Source organism: Myotis yumanensis, unplaced genomic scaffold (genome assembly GCF_028538775.1).
Source record: "Myotis yumanensis isolate MYYU_CA2020_CCGP unplaced genomic scaffold, mMyoYum1.0.hap1 SCAF_9, whole genome shotgun sequence".
Taxonomy (NCBI): Eukaryota; Metazoa; Chordata; class Mammalia; order Chiroptera; family Vespertilionidae; genus Myotis; species Myotis yumanensis.
Window position 1 is genome coordinate 79,803,398 of NW_027223760.1, and position 22,970 is coordinate 79,826,367.

The window sequence follows — 22,970 nt, forward strand, 5'->3', positions numbered from 1 at the left end:
CCTATGAACCAGGAGGTCATGGTTTGATTCCTGGTCAGGGCACATGCTCAGGTTGCGGGCTTGATCCCCAGTATCGGGTATACAGGAGGCAGTCAATGATTCTCTCATCACTGATGTTTCCATCTCTCTCTCCCCTCTCCCTTCCTCTCTGAAATCAATAAAAAGATATATATATATATATATATATATATATATATATATATATATTTTTTTTTTTTAAAAGAGGTAGGCAAATGAGAGTGTGAAGAGCAATTCCAAGCCTAGCACTGTGACAACTCCAGGTCCAGGCCCCAGGAGGCAGACAGACAGACGGCACCCCAGGCTGGTGAGATTCTCTCCTGGACCGGGGTCTGTCCTCTAAGTGCTCCCCAGTGTTCCTCGAGAACAGAGGTTGGCAGACTTGCTCTGTGAAAAGCCAGAGAGTAAATCCTGCAGGCTTCGTGGCCACATTCTATTTGTGCAGCTACTGGACTTAACTGCGAGGTCAAGGGGAAGCAGTGGATGGGTGTCACTGAGGTTTTCCAAAGACACTGGGCGGCATTCCCTGCCCCTGTGCCCGACCTCATCCCATGCAAGTCCACATCTCTGCTCTGTGGCTTCTAAGGTGACTTGGGGTTTGAAAAGAAATGCCATGGCTTGGCTACTGTCTTTTCAGACCTGGGCACCTTTTTAAACTGCATCTTAATCGTGCATTTGGCAAAGGAACTCTGAGGTAGACGAGCATGAGCTGAGGGATCAGCGGGCTGGACTTTGAGTCCTGGTTCTCCCGCTGCTAAGAAAGGCCTCAGCTGCCGAGACTACATCCTGGTCCTCGGATGGGGACAAGACCTGCTGATCTCACAGGGACGTGAGGAAACAAAACAGAGGTGCCAAGTGAATTGCCAAGCATTAGACATGTCAGATATAGAAGAGCCAGTAACAGAAAGGGAGGCAGAAAGAACAAGAATCAGAAACAGAGAGACAGGGAGACAGAGACAGAACGAGTGAGAGAGCGAGAGAGAGAGCGAGAGAGAGAGAGGTTTAAGACAGGCTTCCCAGTGACACCTATGTTGTGAGCTGGCTTCACACAAAGCTTAGAAGCAGCTGTGTCCAGCAGAGTGAGCATAGCACCAAGTACCTTCCTTACCCTCCCCCTCCCCCTTCTGATTTCTTTCCCTATAAGTGACAAGGGCACCAAAACTGCCGAGCTCTTAGAAAGGGACAGGGAAGACACACGGGCCAGTGCTAAGAAAAGATAAAGCAAACTAGACAGCCTTTGTGTCCAAGGTTCAGCACATCTTACAGATGCAGACACATGAAATTAAGCGACTGCTGCTGGTGGGCTGTGATGCCAAGTCCTACAGAGAGGGGCCCTGCCTCTCTGCCCCGGGCCTGCAGTTGACAGTCACAAGGGCAATATGAAGTGATGCCGAGCAGAGCCAGCAGGCAGGGAGGAGGTGGATCTCGCCTCTCAAGCACTCCATCCCTCCCACGCACGCTGCTTGAGTGATTTTGCTTTAATTATCACGGGCCTCACTCTGGCTGGGCCAGCGCAGCTTGCCCCTCAAAGGCACCTCCAAAGAATGTCGCTTCATGAGCAACAAAGTTTGCGCCCAGTGGTAGGAAGGGACCCCAACGTTTCAGCTACATCCTTAGAGGGCTCATCAGTCCCTGGGCCACGTCCTGGTTTAGATCCTTCGACCAGCACCTGCCCACCTCCCGCTCAGCCCGCCCTGCCCATCCTGCCCAGGGGCTGCTCGGATGCTTCGGAACGTCTCTCGTCTCTCGCTGGCCTCCCGCAGAGAGCTCCCAGCGCAGCCTGGCTGAGAGAGACTTTCACTCCAGAAATGGCCCGTCAGAGCCCTGGAGGAGGTGGAGGTGGAGGTGGTGGGTAACTTACAAAATCGGGCGAGACTGGAAGTCCTCCTGGTTCATCCTCTCAGACTGGCGGATTTTCAGGATCTCGGTGTAGCTCAGGTTCTGCAGTTTGCTCTTGAACTGGTCCAGGGAGCTAGGCTTGGTTGTAAGAGCTCTCATTACCTGCTCCTTCACCACCTGCATTACCTGTAGGTTAAAGGAAGACCATGATGCTCTGGGGTTGACCTTGTCCATTCAGAAAAGTCTCCAGCTAACAGCTCCCTGGCTCTGTGAACCCCTCTGGGTGCTCTCTGCCCAGACCTTGAGCGTGCTTTTCCCAAGAGTAACTACCATTGTGCACGTCTCCCATTTTCTTTTGTATCGTTGGAACCACGGGGAGGAGCACTTCACTGGATCCAGACATGATGTGACTGCTACCGAACCAACACTATGAACAACACACATTCAAGAATGAACGAAGTCCAAGCAACAGCGAGACGTCCGCATGAACATTCTTTTTCCCCAGGAGAAAGCCGGGGAGACACGATGAACTGGAAGTTTGGTTGGCATCAATTCAAATGAATATGAACCGATATCCACCACCCACCCCTCCCAGATGCTATCCCCATGTAGTTAAGGCCTGAGTGTTCATACAAATGATGCTTTGGGATCATACAAATGCCTCTTTGAGGTCTATTATATTAGAATAGACATATCCCCCTAGAAGCCTCAAGAAAAAGAGAATTATCTGGTAATTTGTGCCCCAGGACAGACCCGGCTCATAAAGAGGCAAGTACCCACTGCACCTCTGTCAATGTGGACTCACCTTCATGAGGGTGCAGGCAGCAGGCGAGGCCAGCAGACACAGAGGCAGAGGTCTGCAATGATCAGCTGCTGCTTTTTTTTTTTGACCCTCCACTACAGCTGAGAACAACTGTTACTGTTGATAAGGGAACTGCTATGCGCTGTATATGATGGTAGGTGCTTTAAATATGTTCCCTCTTTAAATCCACTAAGGTCTAGGAGGTAGTTATTATCATTATTCCATTTACATATAAAGAAACTGAGGCTTCGAAAGAAACATGAAGTGACTAGTTCAAAATCAGACAGCAGGTTGGGAGGTGGGTGAGCTGGGATTAGACCCAGGCTTGTCAATACTCTACTATCCTGCTGCCCAGGGGTGGCTTTGTAACTTCGTGTAAGAGAAAATCCCAAGTGCAGGTCCACTACATGCTAGATCCCGTGCCAGGCACTGTGAGCTTACCGCCTCAGTGAGCGGAGGCGTTATTACCGCCATTTCAAAGGGAAAGAAACTGATACTGAGAACTATTGAGGCCTTGTCCAAGGTTGCAGATACCCAGCTGAATCCTAAGACACCAATAGCCCAATATGGTGGACATAGCACATACGTCATCACGTGAACAGTCCGGGGTAGTGCTCACCCTTTGTCACTATAAATGCGACCCCAGCCCACTCCTGATGATCACTGCTCATTCACTGTTCATGTATGGTAATGACCCCGTCACTGCCCACGGACAGTCCCACCAAGATGCCATCTGCATGGAATCTTATTGTCATGGAGGTGACCATTTCACAGCATGGAGACACTGTGCAAACCGGAACCTCCCCATCACTGCTAGGCGATGGCAACATCTCCCCCCTCAGCACACAGCGGGCAGCTGAAATGCGCTCCTAACATTGACCATCACCAGATCACCCCCCACTAGCCACCTTGGTCTCCCCACTGACTAATCAGCATTCTTCCCCAGGCTTTTCTGACTGGGCTGGAGGCGGAGCTGAAGCAAGCTCTTTCCCCTCAAACTGAGAACTAGGTGTCCCTTAACTGGCGGGACAGCGGAAGATAGTGATCGCTGTCAAGAGAGTCAGCCAGAGGAAAGGTAGACGTGTGTGTAGGGGTGTTCGTAACGGTGAAGCCATATTCACCCACGTCGGGCCAACCCTGGCATTGGGTGGTGTGAACAGGATTCTTATCATTTGCAACAAGAAGTGCCTACAAATACAACGAAGGCCAAGAGGACACAAGCTTGTGGGGCTGTGGTTGCCCAGATCCAGGAGAAGAACGAGAAGAAAGCTGGGTAGAAAGAGTACTGCTACTTCAGTAAGAAATGACTTTAGAAAATCATCATTCTATTCTCATGGTTGTCCCTTTGCATGGAACTGATGATAATCCCCAGGCAGCTCCTACATTTATAGCTTGTGCTTAAAATCTGCTGTAAGAACGTCCTTCCTCTAGCTTTACACTTTGATCCCTGCTATATGCAAGGATCCGTAAGTGGGACAATCCTTTAAGCCCCCCACAATCTCTTATACTTCAGTTGGAAGAAAATAGAGACCGTTTCCTCTGAGCAAGTTGATAGAATAAGGGGGAAGACACCGTGAGTGCCCCTGGCCGCAGGGGGAGGGATGCCAATGGTGAGTATGCAGCACAGAACAGAGGTTTACAAGAACCAAGACTGGCTTCATCTCCTTTATTCACAGTTCTGCTTGGCTATGGCCCCAAGAACCTCTGTGGTCACACAGTGTGCCAAGGAAAATGACCCCAGCAAGATATGCCATTGATTTTTTAAGAAGACCAAACAGTTATTGAGGTCACATATTCTTCTATTCCTTTGCAAAGCATATCCTACATGAGCTACAGTTAATGGCATGAGACCTCTGTTAACGCTCCACATGCGTGATGTAAATCAAGACTCTCACACCCACCGTCCTGAACTCTGTCCTCTTTGGAAAATACCAGACCTTTTATCATTGTTTGCAAAGCCCACGGACGGACGATGTTGAAGAGGCATCAGCAAATCAATGAACTTGAAAGGTCTTACTTATAGCGTGTGCTTCGCACAGACATCAAAGAAGCTGTGCTCTTAAGCTTTGCACTCACTGTTGGAACCGACTGATCATTTCACCGTCGTCTGCACGGTAACTGCGGTGTGTTTCTGGGGTTCTCCGAGCACGTGTTCTCTGAGCCAACATCACATGTTACAAAAGGGGCCAGAGTCCCACAGGACCTTGTACTTTAAATGGAGAAAACCTCTGGTCTCCTTAGAAGACGGGGTTAAAGGTGGGAGTGCGGGGATCCCTGAATAGAACAAGCATGCTGGTGTAGTTGCCTCGGTCTCCGCGGGGGATTGGCCAGGATGCTCAGGCGCCTTATATAGAATGGCGTAGAGTGCATGCCGGCAGCCCTCCACATCCGTGTTTCCACAGCCTGTCCAGGGGATTCGGATGCGCACTCAAGTGGGAGAACCCCTGGTCTCAGCCAGCATCCAGCAGCACCTCTGAGCCCCCAGTGACTGAGCATCTACAGTGACTCTTGTCATATCACTAGAGAGGAGTTAGGGTCGTTATTGGCGTACCTGTCCAGCCTACCTCAGTTGTAAACCCCCAGAGGGCAGGAACTGTTTCTTATTGTATTTGTGGACCATAGTGCTTAATACAGAATTTTCCAGACTGCAATCATGATTGATACGTTCGATGCCAAAGATGCCTTGGCTCCCTCTTAGCATCTGTAGAATCAACAAATACGTCATTAACAGAATCATAGGACCGGTTTACAAAGCCTCCATGCGGCGTCTGAGGGTTCCCTCCCTGGCAGAGGGGAATCTGAAGCTGAGCGGAGGGTCTGGAGAAGCCACCGCAGCAGCAGCTACTGAGCATGTCCATTAATTGGGGTTTCAATGTACCCAATCCATGGTGCCCATGAAACAGATTTGTCTTCCTAATGAAGAAAAAAGGCTGTGCTGGGGAAGACAGGTACCAGCACAGCCCAGCTTAGAGATGACTCCTGCGGGACAGATTTCACTGCTGGGCTCCAGGACTGGACCATTTTTCTTCCCAGGAATGTTCCTTACACAAACCAAAATGACTGACAGCTCCTGAGGACCAAAACATCGGGGGGATCCTGCCTGGAGAGTGGGTCTGGGAAGAGAGAGCCCAAAAGCTCATGTGTAGGCAGGATCACTTCCCGGAGGCCGGGGAGTACTTTGGGGGGCTACTCTCCAAGGTTAGGAGTGGGGAGATGGGCCTTGCCCAGCAAAAGTAGTTCAGGTAAAAACCTGCGACTCACCTGTCAGGGACAGTTATTGTTCCAGATGCAGCTGTCAGTATCCCCCACCTGCTTCCTGTCCAGAGGACTTTAAAATTAGGACAACCTGCCTGGTACATCTGGCTCAGTGCTTGACTGTTGACCTATAGCCCAGGAGATCACAGTTCCATTCCTGGTTAGAGCACATGCCCAGGTTGTGGGCTTGATCCCCAGTAGGGGGCATGCAGGAGGCAGCCAGTCAATGATTCTCTCTCATCACTGACGTTTCTCTCTCTCTCTCCCTCTCCCTTCTCTCTGAAATCAATAAAAGTCTATTTTTAAAAATTAGGACAACTTCTGGAAACTAAAGAGGGTTTTACTTTGTAGTCTTGCCACAGCTGGGGAGTCAGCTGCCAAGGCCAGTCCCTGTAAAGGAGAGATTTTGCCAAGTGGTGTCCAGTGCGTTAAGTGAAAAGGAGCGAAAAATGAAAGGCCTCTGTGGGCCCGAGGAGCAGCATCTAGGTCTCCTGTATTTATTGTGGGGCAGGTGGCACGGAGCAGAGGTGGGCAGACTCCTTTTAGGGCCATCAGTGTCTGCTGCAATGGCTCAGCTCTGCCGTGGTGGCGGGAAAGTGGCCACAGACACGGCAATGAATGGGCGTGGCTGTGTTCCAATTAAACTTGATTTAAACAAGCAGGTGGGGGGCTGGACTTGGCCTGCTGGGGTGCTGTGCCAACCCCTGCTGTGGAGGAAACAGGCCTGGCTTTAGGGTTGGGCAACACTCACATCAAGTCCCTCCATCACTCAGCTGGGCACTTTGTCCAGCTTCTCTGAACCCGTTTCCTTCGCTCCACAGCGAAGGTGACCATCTTCAGTCAGGACGAGGAGATGCAGAGCATTTACCCCGAGGCATCAAACCCATCACCAGGAGGCTCCCTGTGACCACCATCCGAAGGACAGCTGTCCAAGGACAAAAGTCCTTCTTGCAGCACGAAAACCACCTCATGACGACGGAGGTGCTCATAACAGGCGCAGGGCAGGTCACGATTATATTTAAGCTGCACTGAGCAGAACTGATTCCAACAGAGGGAAGAGTTATTTTTTATGAAGCAGCATTCTCAGCTGAATGACCACAGAGCCTTGCAGGTGCTTCCCTGCTCCCTCCTGCCATGCCTCCTGCTGGGGTGTGACCAGTGCCCACCCTGGGGGAGGGCCGGCTCTCCAGGGCCCTGTGGGGTCAGGCTGAATGTAAATGAACAGAAACTGTTGGGAAATCACAGAGGCTTAGCTCTGCAGGGTGCAACTTCCAGCCCCCTTTCCATTTCAGCATGTGTCCTCAAGGCCCAGATGCATTTGAAACATTTTGTTTATTAACAAACGCAAAAGAGCTCCTCTGTGTTTCACAAAGGACAGGGTCTGGAGGTGGAGTGCGGTTATAAGAACTCTAGCCACTTAACTGCTCCTGCCTGTGTTTCTCTGGCGGGTCTTTCAGAGCCTTGTGACCCCCGAGCTCCCGGGGGCATCTGTGTGAGGGGGTGATGATGAGCTCACTCAGAGCCAAAGGCCAGTGCTGCCTGTGACGTGAACAGGGAGGACACTGTAACTGTTCCTCTCTAAGATGGCATTTCTGAACCCGGAAAACCTAGGCTTGTGCATCACAGCAAAGCCAAGATTACCCAAGAGCTGACAGAAGAATAGCTCACTGCAGGCTTAGAACATCTGGAATGCCAACTGCTGATCTCACGGCCTGTTCTCTGGGCACCAGATCACTGATGATCATAAATAAACTCGTAGTTATATCAGGTCTTTGGAAAACTATGTATCAATGATTAAAATCATGGAACCACGTGGGCTTGGGGACCTGCGTGTTCATCAAAGTTGGGGATTTTGCTCTGAGGGTCTCAGTTTTCAGGGGCGGTGTGATGTGGACTCCCTTTTGGAATATCTGTTTCTCCCACCTACTTCCTGTCATTGTCACTGACCCCTCTCTGGACCCCTGCTCCACCACTTGTCCTGTCCACCCAACAGTTTCTGACTTCAACTCCACCCCCTCGAGCCCCTCCTCAGAGAGGCTGGGTTATCTTCAAAATGCAAATCTCATCACATCAGTCACTTGCTCGGCCCCCAAACACGTATCCATATGTTCACTGCAACATTATTCATGGCGGCCAAGACATGGAAACAACCCAAGTGTCCTTTGACTGATGATGACTGGATAAAGAAAATGTGGCACATACACATAATGGGACATACTCAGCCATGAGAAAGGACGGAATACCGCCATTTGTGACAACATGGACAGGTCTTTGAGAGCATCATGCTAAGTGAAACAAGTCAGATGGAAAAGAATCATATGATTTCACTCTTATGTGGGATAGAAAGCAGAAAGCAACAAATGAATGAACCAAACAAACTTACAGACACAGACAACAGTATGTTGATTACAAGAGGGTAAGGGGTGGGGGAAGATGAAGAGGGTAAAGGGCGTCAAATACATGGTGACAGAGGAAGACTAGAGTCTGGGTGGTGAGTATACACAGAATGCAATATACAGGTGATGTAGCCTAGAACTGTACACCTGAAACCTATATAACCTTATTAACCAATGTCAACCCAATACACTTAAACTAAAAGCCCCCATAGCAGTCTAGCACTGCCCACAGGGGAAGACCAGCCTCTCTACTGTGACCACATGGGCCCTGGGGGCGGCTTTCCACCTCCCCCTCTAGCACTGCCTTCTACTTGGCCCCGCCCCTTGCGCTCCATGATCTGACCACACTAAGATCATCAATGATCTGAACTCCGCCCTGTTTCTTTGTGCTCTTCCTTCCACCTGTGACTGACACCCTCCTTCTAATACCTGCTCATTCTTCAAGTTGAGACCTCCTTCCCTGACCTGCTGCCCACCCCAAAGTTGGTGTTATCACCACTTACCATCCCATCATAGGATTGCACCACAACATCATGCATGGTGTCCTCTTGTTTACGATGAGATACAGAGCATGCACAATCAAATCATGCCCTAGTTATTGAGAAAACATCCATTGGTGAGTGGTGGACTCAACACATGATTGAAAAAACAGCCTCAGAAATCGGTTATTCTCAACCTCTGTCTATAATAAAATTGAAAATGGCCTTTGCTTGGCTTCCCCCCTCCCTAGAGACTGTGATCCCTGTGGTCTGGAATGGGTTCTGGACGCTGACCATGGGAACATTAACCTGAAGCTGGGGCTGAGGGCTCCTGATCTACACAGGGAGGCGCGAGAAGGTAGGAAGGAGTAGCATCTGCTCCGCTCCAGGAATAGAGAAAATGGACATGTTCCCTTCCCCGCCAAATCCAGTGCAACTTGGGGCCATGGAGCTGAGATCTCAGCTTGTTGCCACCCTCAGACCCCTGGACAGTGGTGGCCTGGACAGGATGCCTGCTCTCACCTGGGACAGTCAGAAAGCAGGCCAGGAGACCGTGTCCACTCGAAGCATGCTTGGTCAGGTCCCTGAGAAGCCATTGGCCCTGGGGGCCAGACCACTTTCCCTAAGCTGCTTCCCACCAAGGCAGCCACTATGGTGAGGACGTCTGCCTACCTGGACATCCTCGGGTAGGGACCTGCTTTAGCAAAGGCAGCACCGTCTTCCCATTGAGCCCCAGTGTGCCTTGGGCCACAATCAGCAACGCTGTTCCCAGACACAGGCCTGCAGCTGACATGCCAGTGCTGAGTGGACGAGCCTGGGTGTGGCAGCATCCAGAGGTGACTTCAAACTGACCCTGAGAGCAGAGCAGACAGCCCTGGAGCAGCTAGGAAGGAAGGAGCTGCTCAGCACCACCACTCCCCTGGATTTTAGCGGCTAATAAAATAGGAATCAGATGGCGGGGGGGGGGGGGGGGGGGGGCGCGCGTGGTGCTCAGGTGGCTTTGAGCATCTTGACAATCTGATCATAATCCACATTGAGAGCTTAGAGGGCTTAGCCATTAGCCCCCCAAATAGCTCATTATACAACACCTGACCCAGTGGTTCGCTAGCATTTCAAAGACTAGGGCCGAACTGCTGAAGATCAATGGGTATGGAGACAACTTCTCTCTCACTGTCTTCAGCATCCGCAGGGAGGTCAGGCCAGGAGAGGAATGGGAAAGGTGAGGTTTGGGCTCGCTGTCTTCTCTCTGCAGCCTGCTATAGCTGCCTGCTCCTCACCAGGCATTTTAATTTAAGGTTCAAGGCATCTTTATGGCCAATAAAAAACCCAAAAACCTGTCTACCAGCAATTCATTTTAAAATCAATTAGGGCCGGGATGGCTGAAGATCAATGGGTATGGAGACAACATCCCTCTCACTGTCTTCAGCATCTGCAGGGAGGTCAGGCCAGGAGAGGAGATGGGAAAGGTGAGGGTTGGGCTTGCTGCCTTTTTTGCAGCCCGTCCTTGAGGGGAGAGGCCAAGAGCTGTCCGACCAAGCTTCCTTTCCCCACCGAGCAGGGAGCCTAACTAACACAGCCATCAGCCTAGGCTCACTGATGAGTTCATCGAAGGCCCTGGGCAACCACAGGAAGCGTCTCTCTCAGTGTCTGAAGAAGCCGGCCTCCAGCAAGCGAAGTCTGGGCAAACCACACTAGTGGTTGGCATTTAATCCACAGCTTGGAATAACCAACAGGTCAAGCAAGTCAATCAAAATATGTGAGCGTGTGTAGTGAGAGAGGCAGAGACAAAGGGGGCTGATTTTCTTGCAAAGAAGTTGAAAAAATCTTCCAATAGGGCTCAAGAGGATTGGGGGGAAATGGCCACAAATTTATATTATAAAAAGCCAGTGGCCCTAACGCCGTAACGACCAAACGATCGGTCACCATGAAGTGCATGGAACACCTCTCCGTCCCTCCCTCGCGGCCCACAGGCTCTGCTTCACTCATTCATGGGTAAGACTTGAAAAAAAAAGAGTGAATGGTAACTGTCTGCTCACATTTGATCTCTTCCAGTGTGTCTCAACCTCTATGGATGGTGGGATTTTACCCAATTCATCTCTCTATGTGTCCAGCATCTAATACCAGTTTCATACGTATTTGTAGAGTGAACAATTGAACTAAAAAAATGGACAGAAAAGTATCAGTGGGCACAGGTAAATCAGCCTCAAATTACTCTAAAATTAGTCACTATTAAGAAATAAATGAAATGTCTACTGTTTCATATGGAAGGGGAAACCCTAAACCCACACATTTAGGTCTCCCAGCATGCTTTGCATAAGCTATTAAATAGTGACAAATGAAATGAGACAACCTGCCCCAGTGGAAGAGAGACTGGATAAACTTCTCGTAAGCGGACTGCTCAGGCAAGACCAGGGGGAATTCGGGTGCGAGAGGCAAGATGTGGCTCCCAGAAATTAGCTCTACCGCCAGACAAGACAACTCAGGAGAAATTAGAATCATTGCTGTAGCAGGTCACTGCAGAAGGACAGGGCCACCAAAACGAACTCGTTGGTGATGGTGTTCAGCAGACAGACTGGGCAGGGGGATGGCCACACAGTGGGACTTAAAATTTAGCAGTGTCCACTGCTCTGCACTCTGATATACACAGGGAAGGACTGTTCTTGCTGCTCTCCTCCAAATATTCTCCGTTGAGTAGTCATCCAACCAGCATTGTGGTACTTTAAATGGAGGACCCTGTGTTGAGAAATTTAAGTCATCGTGGTATGCATTTTAATTTCTAAATCAACTCACAATCAACAGACTATCTTAAGGGTAACTGTGTTTTGATTTTTTTAAATTTGATCTAAGAAGTTGCCGATGCCTGGTATTGCCTTCGAAGTGTTAGATGCACATATTCAATCCTGCATGAGCTCAGCTAACGTTGATTAGGCATCTTATGGGCGCTAATCACTGGGTAAATGCAGGCTCCGCAAAGAGCCAGACCCAGAGCTCACCCTCAAGAAGCTCAAGGTCAGGGAGGGGGAGGAGGCTGTAAACAGACAATAACAGTCGATCTTAATAAGTGCTTTTATGGGCATGGCTGCCAATGTAACTTGAGGACAGGGAAAACAAAGTGATTATTAAGCACAGCACGGATTGTTATGCGTACAGATATAGTTCTATTCCTACCCCATTGCTTCAACCACTGCGCTCCTCACAGTGTACTGAAATTACATAACCACTGCCATCTCCCAGTAGGCGCTTGAGTCCTTTGAAAGAAGAGACTATACCTTATTTATCTTTTTATCACTGGTGGATTTTATAGTGTCTCGTACCTGGAAAATGTCCCCCTCAGTCCAGTAAACCGAAGGTCAACGAGATTTTATTTCCAAGTTACATGTTAAAATATGGTTTCTGGGGAGACTTATAATGGCAGGGGTCGAATGCCTGTGATAATTTTCAGCAGAGGGAAAGAGAGGGCTTGCAGAGGGAGCAATGATGGATGAACTCTGGTTAGCGCATTGCTCCAGCAGCGCTCTGCTGGATCCCTCCCCGGTGGTTGTAAACTGGGACACCTCATAAATCCCAGGCTTCTTTTTGCCATGGTCGGTTATTACTGTCCCAGGGCAGCAGCACACTTTCCCAGCTAAAGTAACTGCGAGCCATTTATTATCTTTAAAGGAGAACCTGTCAACCACTGTAGCCACAAAGCCCAGACAATTAAAGGCTCTGATTCTGCAAAATTCCGACAGTTACTTCGTGGTTTAGAGCTGATGTGCCCAAGGTCTGAAATGGTTCTTGTGTTTTTCCACTCCATGCCTCTTCCTCTCTGCTCATTCACTGCACCCCTCACAGCTGGATGAAGGCAGCTGTTCCCACAGTTTCCTGAGATCCACTGGGTCTGTGTGCTTTCATCTGAATGTGGTCCCTTCCCCTCATGATGGGTCCTTGGGAAGAAACAGCATAGATGAAAATTATACAGCATATATACCTCCATTCCTCTGTTCCTTGTCAGTGGCAGGCATCACTAATCCATCACGGCACATTTTTTTTTTTCTGATGAACCAGGGACTCTGCCTCCATGCAGCCACAACCAATCAGTTGAGTTTGGGACTCACAAGAGCACCACCCATCCTCCATCTCTGAAGGAACCCATGTCGGTGAGCAATAGAAAATCTTACCTAGAGGAGAAACCAAGATGGCGGCATAGGAAAACACCGGAAATTGCTGCCTCCGACAACAACTTCAAAAATACAACTAAAAGACAGAACGGTCATCATCCAGAACCACAGGAAGGCTGGCTGAGTGGAAATTCTACAACTAGAAGGAAAGAGAAGAGCACACAGACTCAGAGGAACTACAAAAGTAAAGTGCAGAGGTACGGAGGCTCTGGCGCGTGGAAAGGGGCGGGCACCTGAGGACTCGGCTGTCTTTTTTTTTTTTTTTTTAAATATATTTTATTGATTTCCCACAGAGAGGAAGGGAGAGAGACAGAGAGCCAGAAACATCGATGAGAGAGAAACATCGATCAGCCGCCTCCTGCACATCCCCCACCGGGGATGTGCCCACAACCCAGGTACATGCCCTTGACCGGAATCGAACCGGGGACCTTTCAGTCCGCAGGCCGACGCTCTATCCACTGAGCCAAACCGGTTTCAGCGTCGGCTGTCTTTTTGAATCGGGAGGGAGTCACAAGCTCCCGACTGCTCTGAACTCCGGTTCCGGGAAATCTCTGGGGTCCCAGGGCTCATACGGGGAGAAACTGGACGGTCTGGCAGCAGGCAGAACTTGGAACTTGAGGGCGGCTTTCCCTCAGAGGAGCTGGCAGCAATTACCTGGACACTGAGATGCGTGGCCCCTTAGGGCAGGGCTGAGAATCAGCCATAGCTGCTTGCTCTGCCCTGTTGATTCCGAGACCCCGCCCCATCCAGGCTGCTGCAAAGCCTTTTGCATATGAATGCCCGGGTCCTTTGCAACCTGACAACTACCTAACAAATTGCAGCTGGGCCAGACAGACCCAGAACTTCCAAGAGAAGGCCCTCGGCCCCACAGCAGCTTGCATTGCTTCACAGCTGGGCCTCATCTGGGCACCCCCAAACCCCCCAAAAAGGAAGGGGAATCTGCATATCTCTTCGTAGCTCCTGCTGGGTAACCTCAGGAAGAGGCTTAATTAGCACCTCCTTAGATCCAAGAGCCATTGTACCCAGTGGTCAGAGTGGGACCACCCAGATTACAACTCCTCAGATTCATAAGGAACACACTCATGGGGCAGACTCAGTGATCACCAAAGCCCCACTGAAGCAAGTCTTGCCCCAGAAGGGTGTCTTCAGCACAGAAGTTCTCCCACTGCAGACACAGCTGATTCTCATTGCCAATTGGCCTGGAGGTCAATTCCTCCCAGTGATACCTACAACAATCAAGGCATAACTACAACAAGACTGTGCACAAAGCCCACAAGGGGGTGCACCAAGAGTGTTCACCTCAGGTAACTGGGGAGGCTGAGCCACTGGGCCCTGTAGGACACCTAGCACACAAAACCACTCTACCAACACAGGGAAGCAGACAAAATGCGAAGACAAAGAGACAGGTCACAAATGACAGAAATGGAGAACAGCAAACGACTGGATATAGAGTTCAAAACCATGTTTCTAAGATTTTTCAAGAATTTTATGGAAACCGCCGATAAATGTAGTGAGATCCTCAAGAAATCTAGTGAGACCCTTGATGTTGTGATAAAGGACCAACTAGAAATTAAGCATACACTGACTGAAGTAAAGAATATTATACAGATTCCCAACAGCAGACCAGAGAATCGCAAGAATCAAGTCAAAGATTTGAAATACGAAGAAGCAAAAAACACCCAACCGGAAAAGCAAAATGAAAAAAGAATCCAAAAATACGAAGATAGTGTAAGGAGCCTCTGGGACAACTTCAAGTGTACCAACATCAGAATTATAGGGGTACCAGAATAAGAGAGAGGGCAAGATATTGAAAACCTATTTGAAGAAATAATGACAGAAAACTTCCCCTACCTGGTGAAAGAAATAGACTTCCAAGTCCAGGAAGCACAGAGAACCCCAAACAAAAGGAATCCAAAGAGGACCACACCAAGACACATCATAATTAAAATTCCAAGAGCAAAAGACAAAGAGAGAATCTTAAAAGCAGCAAGAGAAAAAAAGTCAGTTACCTATAAGGGAGTACCCATACGACTGTCAGCTGATTTCTCAACAGAAACCATGCAGGCCAGAAGAGAGTGGCAAGAAATATTCAAAGTGATGAATAGCAAGAACCTACAACCAAGATTACTTTATCCAGCAAAGCTATCATTCAGATTGAAGGTCAGATAAAGAGCTTCACAGATAAGAAAAAGCTAAAGGAGTTCATCACCACCAAACCAGCATTATATGAAATGCTGAAAGGTATTCTTTAAGAAGAGGAAGAAGAAAAAGGAACTCTTACCATTTGCCACACCATGGATGGAACTAGAGAGCATTATGCTAAGTGAAATAAGCCAGTCAGAGAAGGATAAATACCACATGATCTCACTCATTTGTGGAATATAATGAACATCATAAACTGATGAACAAGGACTGATCCAGAGACGGAGAGGCATTGATTGGACTGTCCGGCCTTGGAGGGAAGGTAGGGGAGGGTGGGGGTAAGGGGGAAAGATCAACCAAAGGACTTACATGCAAGCATATAGGTCTAACCAATGGACACGAACAACGGGGGGGGGGGGGGGGGGGGTAGGGGGTAACGTGGGTATAAGATATGTAATATCTTAATAAAAAAAATATGTTTAAAAAAAAAGAAAAAGAAAATCTTACCTAACACATATTTGACCTTTCAATAATTTTGGATTAGATTTTCTTAAAAGTCCTAGTGCCCCCTCATGAAATGTCTTTGAGGACTAGCCCAAGTCCTTGCAGTGTGTGAACTTGTGTGCAAGTTTTGGCATGCCACAAAAGGACAGCACCCCAATCAGAGCCAGGGCATTTTCTCTACAACTTCAAGATCAAGGTGTCTCTTCCTCACTGCCCCACCCAAAGAACAGAAAGAGCAAAAAGGATTTCAAACCAACATGGTGCAACAGGTGAACGAAATGAGAAGGAAAAACAAGAGATGGGAAGTACACAGGCAAGATAAATAGTACACTTAAAACCCTTTCCAGTGTGAAATTCACTTGGGAAAGAAAAAGGAAAGCTATAAATGCTTGCTCTCTTGGCATAATATCTTCAAAAGGAATGTCTCAGGCTACCATACTGTTACACGTGCATTCTGCCTGAAGGTAACTGGGCTCCACACGCACGTTTATCAATGGCGAGAACCAAAGCACAGGGAGATGATGCAGTGTATGACGAGGTCAATAACATGCCTTCCACCTGACCCTGGGTGGATACCAAGAAACCAGACCCGAAAGCATTCTCTAGTGCAGACCCCGGCTCTGCCTGAGTTAGGGTACCTGAAGTCTTAGTGGTGTTTCTAAAGGAGTCCCCTTTCTCAGGAGCCCACCTTCCGAGCTCCTATCAGCCTACTTTCAGCTATTTGTCTTTGGCTAACTGGGTTTCTAAGATGGATCTGCAGACTGCTCACTCTCTGCACATCATAAATCAGTGCCAAACTAAACAGGCTCCAGCCCCAGCTGAGAATACAGCGACTTGGCTCATCCCCCAACACCTAATGAACCGCATGAGGGATGACTGTTGGGTAAACACCGCGCAGAGAATGCGAGTCAGCTGAACGAGCAGTGCCTTGGACGGCACACCTAGGAAGGCGGCGTGACAAATCTGCACATTCGGATTGTTTCAGACACAAAGTAATTTTCCGACGCGGTGAAGCTTGCTAGCATTTATTTAAAGTGTTCAATTGTAAGAGGGATAAAGTTTGGGTTGTTTAGTGGGTACATCCAACAACTTCTACGATATTGGCTAGATGTAGCTAAGCTGCAAAAATTCTTATCCACTAAAGGAAACCGTATGCGTAGGTTTGTTAGTAGGTTTGTTAAAAAGAACGTGAAAGACCCTGGATTACAGGAAAAGGTGCCTGCCATGTCTTTGTTTTATTAAAACATGCTTTACAAAAAAAATGACATGCCAATAGAAAATTGTCCTGTGCAAGTAGCACATTTAATTATCTGTAAGATTAATGTTAGCAGGGATTGGATAAATCACAGGGGAAAGACAGGAGAAAGTTGCTGAGCCACATCCAAAGGGCTTTTTTGAAATTATATGAATATTAATAATAGAAATGGTAAGGGACAAACCCTAAGGTGGTTCCAAAGTATATACGTACCCATAACAGACAAGGGGAAAAAGATAAATGAAGCTGAGAGAAAACTGGAACACTGGGTAGTAACTAAATGGGTCATATTCTTTCGCACTTTATTATTTTGCTATATTTCCTAAGGTTCTTTAGCAATATAGAGCAGAAACACATGAGCTTTAGAAACAAGGAGATCTATGGTAACTTACTAATCATCTCTGAGCTTTAATTTCCTCCTCTGTACAATGGGGCTAATACTTCAAAACATAGGAGTATTCAGTCAGAAAATGCAAATGAAAGTCCCTAAAATAATTCCTGACATGTAGTAGGTACTCAATAAATTTTAGTTTCCCTCTGTTTTTCTATACATTTAAGGCTGTATCACTTCCACCTTCTGTTGTAGCTTACTCTGTAGATCTCTGTTAAGCTGTGAAAGCTTCTCAAATTCAAGATTTGCCTGCACGTCTTCCTCCACAGCACCGTGCAGTCTGCTCAGCAACAGGGCAACAAACGCTCCCTGAACACATGTCTGAAGGACTCAATCCATCAGACAAGGGATAGCACAGCATGTAAAATATGACCTGCTGGTTCCCACAGCTCTATTAACACAGTGATCACACTGTGGGTAATTTATAAATGCACATCTGCCTCATTCGTTAGAGTGGCTTCCTCAAGGGAGACCCTGGTCATAGCAGGTACTCAATAAATATTAAATGACAGAATACTTCAATGCACCTTTGTATCTGTTTGGGGGACTCTGTTGATGTTAAAGACTAAAACTTACTGCATCAGAGAAGAGAAATGTCAATAAGGCTCAGCAGGAGAAAGAAATGTGTGAAAACATTTATTTCAGGGGAATTCTTATAGAGCTTTTGGTGACAAAAGAGCCCAAAGATGGAGGTGAAAACTGCGGAATGTTTCTATTCTTGGGAAAGCAGGAAGAGTTGAGTCCTGGATACAGAGAGAGTGTGACCAACCTGAGCAGAGGATGCTGTGGAAGATGAAGTGTGGTTGTCCTCACCATGGGCCCCCCTCCCCCCTTATGATGACAAAGAATTGGGACAAATAAGACCACATACGTGCCAATAAATAGTAACAGAGTCTAAACAACAGGTGTGCTGTTAGTTCTGCCTTGGAGGAAACTGTGGGGGCGGGGGGGAGTGAGATAGACACAGAATGGTATCATGAGAAAAATATTTTTAGTGAACAGAAATATTAAAAGGAGCCTGTGGCCCTGGCTGGTGTGGCTAGGTTAGTTGGGTGTCATTGCCAGTTTGAGGCAGCCAATCTGTGTTTCGCTCTCACATCAATGTTTCTCTCTCTCTTTCTCTCTCTCCCTTCCTCTCTCTAAAAATCAATTTAAAAATCTCTCTTTTTTTTAAAGGAGCCTGTGTGCTTCTGGGCACCGACTCCCATTGCTGGCCTCCTGCTGACTTACGTGGACAGTAAGTCGTGTGGTTGCGAGTTGACTCCTCCAGTCGGACAGCAGTAGTAGAGGAGCCTCGATGGTCTCTCAGCGTCTGACCTGGCAGATTAGAGATCTGGATGGGGTTTTAAAGCCCCCTGTCCTTTTTAAAGCAGGGATTATTAACTCGGGGCTTTTCAAATTACCGGCAATTGTGTGATGGTTTGTGAACATGTACACGAGTGTTTTTTCCACACCCAGGGAAGCCGTGGCTTTCACCAGGTTCTACAAGTTGGTCCTGAGGAAGCCACAGTGGCCACTGACTCAAAGGGGCAGCATGAGAGAAAGAACAATGCCACCAGAGCAGAGTCTGCATTTCCAGCTTTGAGCTACATGCTGAGGCATCTACGGAACGTTTTCTCCTAGATGTGTCCCATCAGCCCTCTCACACACCATTCCCACAACTCAGCTTAGCTTCCTTTAAAACCTGTCCTTTCACCCGGCCGGCATGCCTCAGTGGTTGAGCGTTGACCTATGAACCAGGAGGTCACAGTTCGATTCCCAGTCAGGGCACATGCCCAGGTTGGGGACTCAGTCCCCAGTGTGGGGCCTGCAGGAGGCAGCCGATCAGTGATTCTCTCTTATCATTAATGTTTCTAGCTCTCTCTTCCTCTCTGAAATCAATAAAAATATATTTTAAAAAATGTTCAAGGCCTTTTGCATTTGAATTTGCTTTTGTGAAAGAGGGATGATAAAACCCATAGAGAAATAAAAGTAAAACAGCAACGCCTATGGACTATAAGGTGCTATCCAAACCAGAAACGTCTGCCTAAAATGCCGGTAATAAAAGGCTCAGATGAAACACACCTATTCTTGGTCATTGTTCAGTCCTGCTCAAGACACCAGTCCCATTACGTGTGCATTTGAAAGAAAACTACTCAACAACATTACTCGGCATGTTTAATTTTGTCCTTAAGAAACAAAATTGAGGGTGCTCATTGGGAGAGGGAAAGCAGAGATAGGCGAGGCTGCCACCACACTCGGCCCCTGGTGTGTCCCAGATGTGCGCCCTCGGGAGCAGAGAGGAGCCGCTCAGTCCTGCCAACCCCCTCAGCGCGGCACGGCATTCATGAGGAAGGACACAAAGCCAACCTGCAGAGCCAGAAGGCCGGCGCTGTTTTCCAATCTTCCCATCTCGAGGCAAAACCCAAAATAGCACGAGCTCCTGTTGGAAACCCAGGAAATCAAAGCAATAGATGCTTACAGCTGAGTCACGGCAAGTGACAGATGATGCGGCAGATCCAACAGCGGGAGGTGAGGCCCGGAGGGAGGGGAGGACAGAGGCGCCCACGTGACACCCAGTGTGAGACAGGGCTTCTTTGGAAGAGCTTCCTCCCAAGGCTAACTACTGCTCCCTGATGGGCTGGGAGGCGAATTCATAGAACAGGCCGAGACTCCGTGGCCCATCCTTCAGCAGTGGAAAGAGCCCTGGCTTTGGAGCTGGAGAGCTCTGAGCCCTCAGCTTTGCCACTTGCCGCAGTCCAGGTCATCGCCTTTCAAATGGACCCAGTAATGCCTCCCTCCCCCTGTAGAGAGGTGCCCAGCAGTGACCAGTGACAGGTGCTCAATACACGTGTGAAGTCCCTCCTCCTTTCTCCCAATAGGTGAGGCTTTGATTTTGCTTCTGTTTTTAAATCCTCACCCAAAGATATGGTTTTTAAAAAAACTGATTTTAGAGTGAGAGGAAGGGAGAGAGAGAGGGAGGGAGAGAGAGAAAGAGAGGGAGAGAGGGCGAGAGAGAGCGAGAGAGAAACATCAATGCGAGAGTGAAGCATGGATTGGTTGCCTCCCATACTCACCCTGACCAGGATTGAACCTGCAACCTGGGTATGTACTCTGGCTGGGAACTGAACCCACAACCTTTTGGTGTTGGGGATGATGCTTCAGCCAAGTGAGCCACACTGGCCAGGGCTAATTTTACTTTCGTCTTAACCATTTCCCATCATAACATCTCTGCAGGAACAGGGGTCAGGGGTCATCTAGCTCTAGCCTGAAGCGGTGGTGACCTCTACCACCTCTTGCCATATGGCCCCCAGCCCGTCCGGGCTGTGATTCTGGGAAAATTCTGCCACAGCTGTTCAAATATGCCTACCTTACAAGGTTCTATAAATGCAGACAATGTAAACGTGTTCACCCAAATGTAAAGCATGATCAAATGTAACGCGAACAGGGAGGCAGGAACATCCGTCTCTATGACGTAGTCTAGTTCTCTAAGGCGGTGCCAACCCCCCTGCCCTGTTACCAGTCGAATCCTTTCTGAAGTAAACCTTACATGTGACCCCATACATAGCAGACAGAGGAAGACAGTGTCTGCGTGCAATTGGAGGAGGGGCCCTGAGCTCAGCCTCCCCCCAGTCCCGTCGGCCTCCCCTCATCCCTCGTCCACTGCCTGAGTGACACCAGACTGACCCCAGGGCCCCTGGGAGAGGGTGGCCTGAGATCCCAGGCCCAGGGACATATGACTCAGACACCAGCCCTGTGCTCTCCTGGGAGAGGCAGACACATCGCAGGGGGAGGACTGGCTTCCAGGGTTACTGAGCCAGAGGCTCTCTGAGCAGTAGTGGTACTGAGTTTAATGATGGTCAAACGGTAATGACTGCCAGCCTGGAGGTGGGGCCAACGGAGGCACTTTGCACGGATTTCAGGCAGAAAGGACAATGCAGTGAATCCGACCGGAAGCTGCAGGCTGAGGTCCCGAGAGATGCCGAGTGGCACGCACAGAGCCTCTGGTACATGCAGTACTGACTGCCTTGAGTGTCGTGAGCACCTCGGCTCAGTTTATGAAGGGTTACTTTTTCATCATCTCACATCTTGCCGCTCATTGGTAGTGTGACTTTGGGCAACAATTCCAGGGTCCTGTTTCCTTATTCTTCGTGGGACATATTTCATAAAGTAATCCCCTAAAAGTGCTATCGATAAGATGAAAAGTGGTTGGATTTACCTACAATAAATAATAAGGATGTTTGTTCAAAATAGAAATGATTGCCCTGTCCAGTGGCTTGGTTGAAGTCTGTCTCATACATCAAAAGGTTGCAGGGTTGACTCCCAGTCAGGGCACATGCCTAGGTTTGGGGTTCGATCCCTGGTTGGGGTGTGTGCAGTAGGCAACCAATGGATGATTTTCTCTCACATCGATATTTCTCTCTCTCTCTCTCTCTCTCTCTCTCATAAATAAAAAACATATCCTTGGGTGAGGATTAAAAAACACACACGTTGGACCATACCCAGTGTTGGTGGGGATACAGGAAGGCGAGAACGCTCCTGTGTTGTTTCCAATCCGAAAGTCTAGCTGAAGCTAAATATGCATGTAGCATACGACTCCAGGATCCAATCCCTGGGCGTGCTTCCCAGAAACAATTCACACACAGGTCCCCAAGGGCTGCGAATGAGAACGTCAGTGACAGAACTTCTTGTGACAGTGGGATCTGCAGTAACGTGCGTGCACATCAACTGGGGGAGATATAAACTAAACTGAGGAAATATAGACAGTGACATATGAGGCAGAGGTTGGAAGTCTACCCAGAAGCTAGAACATACCTGAAAACATAATGTTGAGTGAAAAAATTAAAAACAGTCGCGCTTTTTATAGTCTATTTCATTAAAGATTTGTCATTTGTGTAACTAACAATATACAAGCAAGAAGAAGTATTTAATAAGGACACGGGCACACTTCATACCGGCATATTTAGGTCGGTCTCTCCTGGGGCAGGGAGTTGGTGTGGGGAACAGGGGTGAAGAGGAACCATGACGCAGGAAGAGGAGAGTCCTGCATGGACTTACGATGACAAGAAGCTATGAACTGAGGAGTCTGTATAACTCAACTCTATGTCTGAGGGCCAATTAGTTCTTAAAACCTGTGAGTTCTTGTGAAGATCAACTGGTATCTGTGAGCCAACCTTCCTGGCAATGTAGGAGGTGCGCAGCACCTATTTGCTTCCCTGACGACTTTGAGAAAACAGAAGAGGAATTTCCCCTCTGCTTCTCTAGTAACTTAATGAGGAAAATAAGTAAGAGTCTCAAGAAAATAAGGAACTAAGAGAAGTGCTCAGATATGGGTATAGGAGGTGGATTCTCGCACCTGTTTGCATATCAGAATCACTCAAAGGACAAACACCACAGACAACCCGGCTCCAAGCTCGCCCCCCAGAACAGAGGATCTGGATGGCCACCGATGGGGTGGGAGGCAACGGGCCGGCTGGGTCTGCAGAGTAGAATCTGGGAAGCATCGCATTGTGCCCCAGGGGCTGCCCTCTGTCATCTCAGCCGCTCACGATCTCCGCCTCACTGCTTTTAAAAACTTTGACAGCTTTTGCTAAATAAAGCAGCACCAAATTGCTCAAAAATGAAATATATTCCAAAATATATGGCTAGTGTGTGCAGTATGCGACTCCATCTGCTCTTCCCAAATACTTGAGTTTTCGAAATTAATGTGTAGATAGGTCTATAAATGGCTGCCTCCAACAAAACTGAGT

At 48.4% G+C, this 22,970-nt stretch overlaps 1 protein-coding gene across 4 annotated transcripts in view; it reads right to left on the reverse strand.

Annotated features, from left to right (window-relative positions):
- The window catches only part of ELMO1 (engulfment and cell motility 1), a 401,514-nt gene that overhangs the window by 18,635 nt on the left and 359,909 nt on the right, over positions 1 to 22,970 (reverse strand). For all 4 annotated transcript variants that reach the window (XM_070424794.1, XM_070424795.1, XM_070424793.1 and 1 more), the window contains one exon: positions 1,880 to 2,043. In XM_070424794.1, coding sequence (XP_070280895.1) covers positions 1,880 to 2,043 — 164 coding nt within the window. The remainder of the gene's footprint in view (positions 1 to 1,879; positions 2,044 to 22,970) is intronic.